The sequence below is a fragment of the Paramisgurnus dabryanus genome, chromosome 3, assembly GCF_030506205.2.
Source record: "Paramisgurnus dabryanus chromosome 3, PD_genome_1.1, whole genome shotgun sequence".
Classification (NCBI taxonomy): domain Eukaryota; kingdom Metazoa; phylum Chordata; class Actinopteri; order Cypriniformes; family Cobitidae; genus Paramisgurnus; species Paramisgurnus dabryanus.
In genome coordinates this window covers 11,668,051-11,680,525 of record NC_133339.1, presented here as the reverse complement: position 1 = coordinate 11,680,525, position 12,475 = coordinate 11,668,051, and the positions used below count along the sequence as shown (strand labels likewise).

The 12,475-nt window shown below is 34.8% G+C and overlaps 1 protein-coding gene across 1 annotated transcript; it reads right to left on the bottom strand.

The window, feature by feature from the left end:
* Window positions 1–5,973: 5,973 nt before the first annotated feature.
* Window positions 5,974–12,211, bottom strand: cygb1 (cytoglobin 1). The gene is made up of 3 exons (XM_065278272.2): window positions 11,914–12,211; window positions 6,923–7,154; window positions 5,974–6,755 (listed from the first exon to the last, which is right to left on the bottom strand). Exons 1-3 carry the CDS (start codon window positions 12,039–12,041, stop codon window positions 6,591–6,593), a joined length of 525 nt encoding a protein of 174 aa, XP_065134344.1. The 5' UTR covers window positions 12,042–12,211; the 3' UTR covers window positions 5,974–6,590.
* Between the last annotated feature and the right edge of the window lie 264 nt (window positions 12,212–12,475).

The following is a 12,475-nucleotide window of genomic DNA, read 5'->3' as shown; positions in this document are numbered from 1 at the left end:
TAATGAGTAGTTGCTCAGGTGTTATAAGTCGATGCTAGGCTGTTGCTATGGTGTTCTTGGTGGCTGCTAGGATGCTGCTCTGGTATTATGAGTAGTTGCTATGGTGATCTGGGTGGTTGCTTTTAGCTCAGTCACTAGATAAGACGAAGGTCCCTTTGTGCCCTAAATGCACACCTGCTATAATCTATTCAGGTGTGAGAGGTGCTTTTCTTTTTGAGACGTGTTTTTCTGCATGGTTGAAGCATTCATCTGTCATTATATGAACCGCATTCAAGATGAGCGTTCAGGCTTTGTGAGTTATAAGTTTGGTGAATGTGAATGCACTTGAATGTAGACAGCCATTCCCTACATCTCTAGTCTGTAATCTCAATATAAATCTCTAAAGAAATCTATATTCATATGTAAAAATCTACGGCGTCATGAGATCTGCATTTGAAGTTTCAGCAGGTGAAAGTTAAACTGTGACAATCAACTGACACACAAACATCTTAAAACTGCCGAGTCACTTTAACTGAGTCACTTTATTTGTCTGCGCTCAGATTTTGTTGAGTCACTGTGACGAGTATAGAAATATATACAGATTACTACTAAAGATCAGTGTGTTTAAGAGTAAAGTGATAAGAAATGTGTGTCTGCCATTCACCTCTGTACTGTTTACTGGAGAGAGAGAGAGAGAGAGAGAGAGAGAGAGAGAGAGAGAGAGAGAGAGAGAGAGAGAGAGAGAGAGAGAGAGAGAGAGAGAGAGAGAGAGAGAGAGAGAGAGAGAGAGAGAGAATAAATGCATTTTACATCAGGAAAATCAAATAATTCTGATCTCTTTAATATATTTTCTTGATTTTTCTAGACAGTATTTTTCTGAACTGAAAGCTTCATTGTTTTTTCTGAGCTACTTCTAAGTAAAACAGAGTTTCTTCTGGGTAGATTTTAAAGATCTTTCATGTGTTTTCTTTGTCGACAGTTGATGTGTTACAGAAGGTCTGGTGTTGAGATTTCAGTCTGTGTTTGGAGAGGACAATAATCCCACAATCCTTTGTTTTCTTGAGTCAGCAGGACGACTGAAGTAATGAGGGAGGTCTAATCTCTATGTGATAAAGAAACAGAGCATGTCAGGACAGAAAGATTTGTCAATGCCAATACTCATTTATTTCAAGTTTTTTATCATTTAAATGAAGATCCTGCATGTTTTAGGATTTTTTAGACTCGTTTTGGTTCAGTAATTTTATTTTAAAGGCACTTAAAAAGTTATTAGTCATTCATTGAAATGCCTTATTTTCACAAATTTGCTAAACCTGTCATGACTCACGGAGAGGAACGGGACCCAAGTGCAGGGAATGTGAACTCAAAAGGGTTTATTAACAAAAGAGCCCACGTGGGGGCAAAAGACAAAACATTCACAAGACTAAGACTAGATGACACACTAAGACCAAACTTCACAGGACAGACTTGACTTGAATTGAATATGTCAAAGACACCAAACATCCAAAAGATACAAAACGATTCAGCACAGGACAAGAAACACTGGGGCCTTAAATAGAGAAAACTAAACAAGATAACGAGGGAAGTTCAGGTGCGGGGAGTTAACCAATAATGAATAACTAACAAGGAAACAAGGGGGCGGGGCCAGAGACAAGACACTGCAGCACACTACACAAAAGGCCATGTGCTACAACACAAAACATGGGTACCGCCACGATCCTGCCCAACCTGATCTCACGAATTTCCGTGGCATAGTCACGGAATTTTGTGCTCATTTTTCCGTGGCATTCTCACGGATCTCCGCATTTTACTGTGGCCCTGCTACGGATTGTCTTTTTCCGTGGCATTCTCACGGATTGGTTACTCAACTGTTTTGTCCTATTTTCTTACCATTTTCGCTTCGGTTTAGGGTTAGATTTACATGAAATGACATCCCTACCCAAACCCAACTCTAACCCCAACGCCAGGCGACAATTGTTTAAAGTTTAGAAAATATAAAAGAATAAATCAGAAAAAATTATATAAACCAATAGTTAAAGTGACATACTAATGCAAACACCAAATCTAACCCTAAACCGAAGCGAAAATGGTTTGAAAATAGGAAAAAGCAGTTGAGTAACCAATCCGTGAGAATGCCACGGAAAAAGACAGTCCGTAGCAGGGCCACGGAAAAATGCGGAGATCCGTGAGAATGCCACGGAAAAATTAGCACAAAATTCCGTGACTATCCCACAGAACTTTGTGAGATCATGTTGTCCTGCCACATGACCATGAATAACTATGACAGACAGGCAGGTTCATGACAAAACCCTGTAGTCTAAGTACATGCAAATCACCCCTTCACTTTTATTTCTGAATAAAGGTAAGGCTCAAAAATTTTATATCCTTGTATAATTTAGGAAAGCGCCATTAATCAGGTAAGAAAAAACTCTTGCACAGTGATGGTGCCATCGTTCATTCGTCTTTCACGCACTTAGAGGACTTGTCGTGGGTCTGCAGGCTGTTTGGAGGTCTATGGAAATACACACTATAAACTTGTATTTTTTTAATATACACATCAAATAATAATTAAAGTAGACTAACAAAACCCTAAAGCTGCACGAAAAATGTAAAAAAGAAAGAAAAATTCACAAAGCAGTATTTATGTTGTATAAAAATTTTGTGATTTGCTGCCACTTCTGGGGTGAAGAATAGTAACTGTATGTACAGTACAAACACATTTCTGCTATGCTGATATTGAGATTTTTTTGCATTGGCATTGGCATGCAATGTTTATTAGATTCAAGTGTGTTTAACATACGTGCTATTATTATATTTTCGTAATAGTAAGTTTTTTTATTGTACAGTTTATCAGTTCAGAGGTTAAATATGTGTCTGATAACACGAGCTGTCTGGTGTTCCTCTGAATTTGTGCTTAGATCAACACAGAGACCGGCACATATACAGCACATGAGATTAAAGTGAACGTTTACATTGATATCCAGCTCCTACTACAAACACATTCCACATAAACATTTACCACAGCCAGTAACTATACTTTTTTCACAGAGTTTTAGATGTGAGTTTTAGAGATTTAGTTGTGCTTGTATCTCAGATTTGATTATTTTCTGTGTTTGTGACATCAAATATTATTAATATGCATTTTTATTGAATGTATGAAGTCAGTTCTGTTCAGAGTTCACTTAGTTGTCTGTACACTTTCAGGAAAAAGGTACAATAGTTGTCACTGGGATTGTATCTTTGGTAACACTTTATTTGAAGGAGTGTTCATAAGACTGACATGACACCTTCATAATCATGACATTTTATGCACATTTATAACAAGTGTCATTTGTTCAATGATGTCGTTTTTAATGCAAAGATGAAATAGTTTGAGATGTCTTTGTTATGACAACTTCTCATAAATCTGTCATAAACATGACATAGAAAAATAATGATTAAACTTAAGAAACTACCTAGCTTTGTAGGTTAACATTACATTAAACTGTCATTTAAACGTCATTAAGTGTTAATATATGTCAAATCATTTTAAATACTTTCCAAAATGCAACAGACACCTCAAAAGATTATACTTTATGTATGTGCACAAAACATAAAAAAACCTGACAACTAACAGAACTTGTTCTCTTGAAATTTTCTGACATAGAAGAAAAAAATAACTAAACATTTAATTAATAAACTGTTTTTGGACGATATGGACCGATATGGACCCAACGCTGCATGGCTTAACCCATTATTGTACTGTTTTCATTTGATTTTAGGTGAATCGGTCTCCAAAAATACAATAAAATACAATTTTATCAAATTTAATTATTATTATTATTATATTAGTATTTCTCTAACACCTGGAGGAAACATTAAAAAACATTATTAATCTGTAGTTGAGGTCAAGAAAAATATTCATGACGCTGTTATAAAACTAAATGGTAGAGAATTAACACTTAATGACATTTTAATGACAAATTCAATTTGTATCACTGGTAAAAAGTGGTCTGTTGTTGTCTTGGTAATGTCAAGTTGTCATAACAAGTTATGATGTATTGGTTTATGTAAAGTTGCCATGACAAAGACATCTCAGACAATGTCATCTTTGCATTAAAAATGACACAGTTGAACAAATGACACTTAATGACATTTGTCATAAACATGCATTAAATATCCTTCATGTTCATGACACGTGTCATGTCTTGATTATGAAGGTGTCATGTCAATGTTATGAACACCCCTTCAAGTAAAGTCTTACTGTATCTTTTAATACGTTCCTAAAATTTAGGTACAGGTATATACCTTTGAGGCTCCTATGCACCTTCGGTACAAAACAAATAAAGGTACTGCCCCAGTGACAACTTTAGTACCTTTATTCGGAGAGTGTACCATACAGTCCTTGGAGAGACATCAAAATATCTGTCTGAAGCTGAAGTGTACATTTTAGATATTTACAGCTGATATTGGTTAACACAGATTTTCTGATCATAGCAGATGTTGAAGCTTTGTGCTGATAGGATGAATAAATGCAATAAAGATTTAGAATAAACTACTGTATATGTGTTTTCAGTTTCCTAAAGCTACTGTAATTGAGTTTGTATCAAGATAAAAGTTGCAGTTATCTTTTTAAATGTGGCTATATGAGTGATTAGGACACTGTCTGAATTTTTTTTTTTATTACACCTTTGTACCTAAATACCCTGGACCACAAAACCAGTCATAAGTACCACATGTGTATTTGTAGAAGAAGTAAAAAAAAAACATTGTATGGGCCAAAAGTAATTTTTTTTTGAAATGCTAAAAATCATTATGTACTGTAAAGGTTATGTTTCATTAAGATATTTTCTAAATTTCCTACTGTAAACATCAAGACTTTTTGTTTATTATGAGAATATGCAGTTGCTAAGGGTTTTATTTGGAACTTTAAATGTGAATTTTTTTCCAATATTTTTATTTTTTGCACTCTCAGATTTTCAAATACTTGTATTTCTGCCAAATATTGTTGGCCCTAACAAAACAAACATCAATGGAGAGCTGATTTTCATTGATGATGTATTAATCTTAATTTCAATTGATCCATACACTGCAAAAAAATGATTTTCAAGACAAAAAAATTTTTTTCTTGTTTTCAGTAAAAATATCTAAAAATTCTTAAAGTAAAATGCTTTTTCTTGATGAGCAAAACGACCAATTTAAGTGATTTTGTGCATAAAGCAACCAAAAAAATCAGCAAATATTTCTTGAGTTTTTCTTAAATTTATGTTTAAGAAAAGTTTTCAAGATTTTTTTGCTTACCTTTTACTGAAAACAAGACAAAAATAGTAAGAATTTTTTTCCTTGAAAATATTTTTTTGGGGTGTATGACTACTTTTGAGGTACATATTAGTACCTTAAATAGTGGTATCAAATGTATATACATATCTGTAGCTAAACGATAAATATTAGGACCTTTTTAAAAGGTACTGTCCCAGTGACAGTTATAGAAAGGGATTTTTTTATCATTTTATTGTATAGAGTGTAACATATACTGCAAAATAATACTTTCTTACTTAGTATTTTTGCCTTGTTTTCAGTAAGAAATATTTTTAAAATCTTAAATTAAGATGTATTTTCTTGATGAGCAAAATGACCTAAGAAAATAAGTCTAGTTTTTAGACAAAAAATATACAATTTAAGTGAATTTGTGCTTAAAACAAGCAAAATGATCTGCCAATGGGGTGACTTTTTTCACTTGAATTAAGTGTTTAAGAAAAAAGAAAACTTATTTCAAGATTCTTTTTCTCACCCCATTGGCAGATATTTTTGCTTTTTTTAGGTGTCACAGGCCTTATTAAAGTTTCTTTGATAAAACCATTTAGCAGAAGAAGCATGCATATGACATCACAAAGGGGGTATATAATCTTTTACACTTTTAAGAAACATTTACTTGTCTTTCATATACACTAGAGTTTATATTTTTGAAATCGAAGACCATGACATGATGAATTGAAATACATTTGAGGTGACGGTATATGATTTTACATTAAATGGCTTTATTTCAATGTATTTTACAATCAGTTATTTTAACATAACAAAATCATTTGAGAACAAAAAAGAAATCAGTTTAGCTTGTGCACAACAGAACAGTCTTAGTGTTTGTTTTTTAGGAATTATACCCAATCATTGCAAAATCCTTTGCTTTGGCTGAACTCAGTATTTATTTTACATGTTACCGAGTATTAAATATGCACACACACACATATCTGATAGTGTTTGTGAACCTGCTGTTGGTTCATCTGGAGAATGTGTAAATATTTAATGATGTATGTGGGAGATGTACTGATCTGGTTGTTAGTTTTGATTATAAACAGATATTTCCCATGACACAATCCTGGCCGTCATGTAAGATTCATCTCTCATCCCCATCATCACTCTTATTGTCTTATTTATTATCAAGCATACAAATGACTCGAAGTACATGAGATACTGTATCTGTGCTAATCTTTGGTGTACATCACATAATTATGCATATACACAGGATGAGATCATTTCCTGGGCGGGGCCTCGACAGAAAGCGGACCGCCCGTCCATCTGTCACTATGTTCTGTAATTATATCCAGTGTAACTTCTGGAGAGTCTCTCTTTCAGCTCTAAGCAGAGTTTTTGATGGATTCCCAGCCGACTTCAGTGTAGACTTTATTTAGCTCTGTGCACAGGATACCCATGAGTTTAGACCACACCCCCTGCACAGCCGCTGCACTGAAGAATTGTGGGAAAGCTTCAACCAGAACCTCCAAAATGACAGCAGCTATTTTCTGTTGAGAAAAACACATAATTGCAAATGCAAATGTTTAGTATACTAGCATGATGTATGACATACAGTTTATTCATCATACTGGAAAAAAAAGTTGAAGAGCGCAGTGCATTGTGGGATACAGTATGTAGTATGTACATTTTTCTTTTCTCCCCATGCAGTACTTACTTCAAAATAAACCGGGTCCACCTTGTGCTTGAGCGCGTGTGTTTTTCCCATCTGAGTGAAGATGTTATTGACTTTGTCTACATCACGGAGGTTCGTCACGAGCATGTTGAGGGCGTTCATGATCCTTAGGGCGTGTTTCTTCAGCTGGGCGTTCTCTCGCATCTCATCTGGACCCTGCATGTCACCGAAGTGAGTAAAGTACTGCTTAGCAGATGGGTTGTTCATGAAAAACCTGTTGAAAACACATTATAAAATGTCTTTGAAAGGGCAAATAAATTAATGACATGAAATCTACACATTAAAAAATAGCTTGTTGAGTTAATACATTTATGATATCTATATCTGAAAAAAAGCTGAAGGGAATTGTACTTACAAGTACAAATTAAGTTCACTCAACTTATTTTGCTGAAATAAATTTTTGTTGAGCCAACTAACTTTACTTGCTTTTGTTGTACAAATTTTAATTAATAAATATTTATTTATTTATTTTTATCATAATGAATGATGCTGACAGGAAGCACCAGTGAGTTTAATGCATGAGGATTTGGACATTATTTACTCATTAAGTGAAGCTGCATACATTCCAAAATGGTGTGAACATGCTTGTACTGAATCTAAGTGAAACACTCACACAGTAGTAGCCCCTCAAATACTTATATACAACAAAAAACTTCAATATTACAGAATAACAAATAATAACATGTCCACATAACTTGAATCTGTCGTAAAGGTGCCAAAGAATGCATTGTAATAATCTGTTAAAATTGTTTTCTGATATCTACATAGAAGGTTTCTGGCTTTATTAAGCGCAAAAATTATCCAGAGACAGTTTATAGGATTTGCTCCCAGAATGAAATTGTCAATAATGAATAATAATGTTGAGCCCTGCTCTGATTGGTTGTTTCACAGAGCAGCTCCTTCAGTAGCTCTGTGTGTGTGTGTGTGTGTGTGTGCGTGCGTGCGTGCGTGCGTGTGTGAACAGACCTTGGGCCTCATTTATAAAGCGTGCATACTCACAACAAAGTCCATATTCAGCTGCGCACAAGTTCAAGATCATTTGCAATTTATAGATCTCACATCTGAAAGAAAGGGGTACGCGTGTACACATTTTTGATAAATGATCTTTTTTTGATAAATGACCTATTTGATTGTTAATGGACGTTTTTTGAGTGGTAAGTTTGTGGGTTTTTTCCAGTATGGACCTGCTAAACTAACTGTAATGTCAATAGTAGAAATTCAGCCTAAACAATATAGAATTAACTAGCATATAGTAACTCATCAGTCACAACTTTGTTTATAGCATTGTAACAACATTGTACTTAATTTAATGTGTAATTTAATGTTGGGGCTCACACATCATGTACGGTCTTTTGCATGCACAAGGTTAAGGAGGAAACAATCGTGTTTGAGGTTCATGATTACCATGTGAAGAGCTCTTATTTTTCATCTATGCCTAGATAAATACATACTACGGCATCTTTAAAAACACAGTTTACTTAATTTAACATTTAATGTCTTCATTTGTCATGCAAGGAAAGCATGCTGGGAACCCGATCCGCTGCATAGTTTCAGTTAGTCAATGAAAATGATTGATGTTGTCCCAACACAAATGAATTAAGTAACTCATCTTAATTAAGTTAACTGAGCAAGCAGTTAAGCCTCTTAACTGAGTTGAGTATTTTTAAAAAGAAAAGATTTTGTCAAAGTGTTACTTACAGTGTTGGGGAAAGTTACTTTAAAAAGAAAGGCATTACAATATTAAGCTACACCCAAAAAAGTAACTAATTGCGTTACTTAGTTACTTTTCATGGAAAGTAATGCTTATGTTACTTTTTAGTTACTTACTCAAACTGTTCCTGATTGAGTGTATAATGTGACTACGTTCAGTTTAATTCAGTACATAATTTTTTTTATCGAATTACAGTAATTAAACTAAAAAGTAACTTACATTACTATTTTTTGAAAAAGTAACTCAAATATTAATGTTTGCATTTATAAAGTAATGCATTACTTTACTCGTTACTTCAGAAAAGTAAAATTATTACGTAATGCACTTTACTTGTAATGCGTTACCCCAACACGTGTTACTTATTTATGTAACTATTATGCATCACAATTGTGTTTGAACAAAAAACAAAAACAAATGTGTAGCATTAATCTATACTGCTTAAGCATGAACAACATTTTTTTAAGTGTATGTTAAACAGATTGGATAGCACATACAGAATAAAGTTCACAGTCTGATAAACTTTTCAATATACACATGCCTTTATATGAGACGTCAAACAAAAGAGGGTCACATGTATGTGGGTGTGTTTGACCTGGGCTAGAGAGATAAGCATTCTTGAGATAGTATAGATGTAATATTTAACCACTTTCTCCTGGAATTTCTCATTTACTGACAAACTCTGAGCTCCATTTAAACTTGTGATTTATCATGTTTATGTATGTTTATGCTCTAATGTAACACAGTTCATGTTACAGTTGAAAGGTCATGCATTTGATCTGCAGGCTCAATACTAATGGATGGTTTTCCTAATAACCAGATGATGGTAAATGCTTCAGTCAAAAATGTTAAAACATCCGCAGAGAGCAAGTTTCAGACTTTTTATTTTAAACACACACAGACATAGAGTGCTGGATTAAATGCTTTGTTATCACTCCTTTGCCTGTTGGGTGCTTGTGTTTTACTAAGATATCATAATAGTGACAGGTTTGAATATGAAGATGTTAAATAAGTAAAGAAGATTATTATTACACTGTAAAATATTGCAACTGCACCAAGTCAATTCAACATACATTTTAAGTTTTGACCTGTAAACCGTGGCGGCTGATGACTTCTTTTCCCAGGGACGTGAATTCAAAATATATGGCCGGCGTTCCGTGTGTGGCCCGTCATGTCAAAATGTGTTGTTCGGTGCATCATGTGAAAAATAAGTGCCTGCTGCACATGCGTCAAAAGGGTTTATAATAAAAGAGACGCTCACATTCACCAAATATTCACAAGACACTCACTTAACACTAAACTCTGATTACACATGAGATTAAGCGAGTATCTGGTAAATGCGTCTCTTTTATCATAAACCCATTCGAACCGTCTGCAGCAGGCAAATATTTTGACATGAAGCATGATGCACATTCGTTTACATGACAAACACATAAAAACTTAAATTAGCATAAAAAATATGTTAATTTGACAAGAATTCTAAATTTTTTTTACAAACTTTCTGTGCCGATACTGATTTTCGATTACTTAGAATGATGTCTACTGATAATAATAGATAGATACCAATAATTTTTATACGTTTTTTACTTCTTGTTTTAAATTATTATGTCATGAAATCATATAAAAAAGTGCAAACTGCAAATCTTTTGTCACCCAATTCATAATAATCACACAGTTTGAGTTCTTATCCATCTTCTGCCTCTTCAATTGAAAGGCTGACCTGCCCTAATCATTGTCTTTATTTTAAACAATCGCTTGACCATAGTGAGAAAAAATGCTTTTATCTTCCAGTTATAACATTAAACATTAACAAGTCTTTATCTTTACAGAATAAATCTAAAATAAAAGCCTCATGCAAAGCATTCTGGGGGAAAAAATCTTTATGAGGATTTGATGAGGTTGATGAGGATTTCTGTTTCCCAGAATGCTTTGCATGATATTTTTATTCTGTCAAGACAAAGACTTGTTAATGTTTAATGTTTATTTATCTTTGAACAAACTGTTGCCAATACATGTAAATCTACAGTAAGTAACTGGAAAACAGCTGCATACAGCACATTTTTATACAGTGTACTTTTTATATTTTCTTAGTTCTTCGTCTCTTTATAAAGAGATTAAATATTCAGTATAAAGTGACAGCATACCGATTCAAACATGAGGGTGATGACTCTGTGTCTAGTTTTTTTCTCTATAATGTGAACTAGACTTTACTGAAAAGAGAGGGATATGACAATCGCCCTGTTCAAGATCCCTTCATCTCTCACTGACATAAGAACGACATGAACCCATCAGATGAATCAAACGCTGATGGTGAGTTTACAGGCGGAGGAGATTCTCCTGTTTAAATAAAGGTGAGATGTAAATGATGCCCAAAGGACAGATGGAGTCCTGTCCTACATGCACCCGTCAAAACTTGGATAATAGGAAGTGCATTGCTGTCTTTGTAATGTGCTTTTAATTCATGCTTCAGTCTGTGGCTCTGCGATTCTTTCATCAACCTCAAGAGCAGTTCAACTCTCGGGCTCGACACGTGACATCAGTCGTGTTGATATTAAACAGAGCTACATTCACAGACACAGATAAAGAGAGAGTGCACATATGGTTAGGCCTTCCAAGCACGCACACAATCACATGGGGTGTAAAGGTAAGAGATTACCTCTAAAGCTTTCATCTCTCAAAGCATAAACACAAGGAAAACTTCATTTGTGTGTGTGTGTTTTAATCTCCCTGCAGACGGTGAATAAACCCCACTGCAACACTCCAGCAGCTCTCCTGCATCCAATTTACTCGCTTTACATTCCATACAATCAAAAATATCCATCTCAATTTACCGTCACACAAGCACAGGGATTTAGTTTCACACCCTTTTGTCCCCCTGGATTAACCTGAACTATACAATGTTTGGATCGAAAATTCAAAGCTGCAGGAATCAAACCTGCAACTTTCAGATCTTAAACCACTGCACCATTTTTGTGAGTCCCTACTTAACCACAGGTCTGAATGTGAATGAATGAATACGGAAAGGATTTATCTGTGTGCTGGTTAGGAGTTAGTTAAAGATTATAAACTCCAAAACAATAAGAGTGGATGAAATGAAAAGAACACTGACGTGTTTTTGTTTTTAAGGGTTAAAATGGTTCACTGATGCCATGAGAATAACTACATTTCAAAAAACGGTTTAATGATTGTAAAGAGAAGGCTTCACACTGAATAAAGAGAGAGAGAGAGAGAGAGAGAGAGAGAGAGAGAGAGAGAGAGAGAGTACCTGATGAGTACAGCGACACCAGCATCTTCTTTCTTCTCATAAACAGGCTTCCATGTGTCCTGGATCGTAGACACATCTTCATCTGTAATGGCCCCTGAACTCTGTGTGTGCTCCACTTTCGCGTCCATCTCGAACCCTCGTTCAGAAAACACTCTTCACACAGAGCTATGTGTGTCCTCTCTATTCACTCTCTCTCTCTCTCTCTTTAAGACTCTCTCACACACTTCACACAGAGCCGTGTGTGTTCCCTCTCTCTCTTTCTTCTGAATTGAAGAAGAGTTGCTGCTGAATGGAGAGGGGTCCGCCTCCTTACTCTCTTTTATCTTGCTTGCTCTCGCGCGCACACACATTCATGTTTTTATAACATTTATATGTAGCATTCACTTCCTCCCCCTTAAGTTTATTTTATGAGATCTCTTTGATAAATCCGATGTTACTCAGGAATGCATGGAAATAAGATTGAGACTTACATTTACATTCATGCATTTTGCAGATGCTTTAATACAAAGTGACTTACAGTGCATTAAAAAGTGTGCACTTTATCAGTACTGTATGTGTGTTC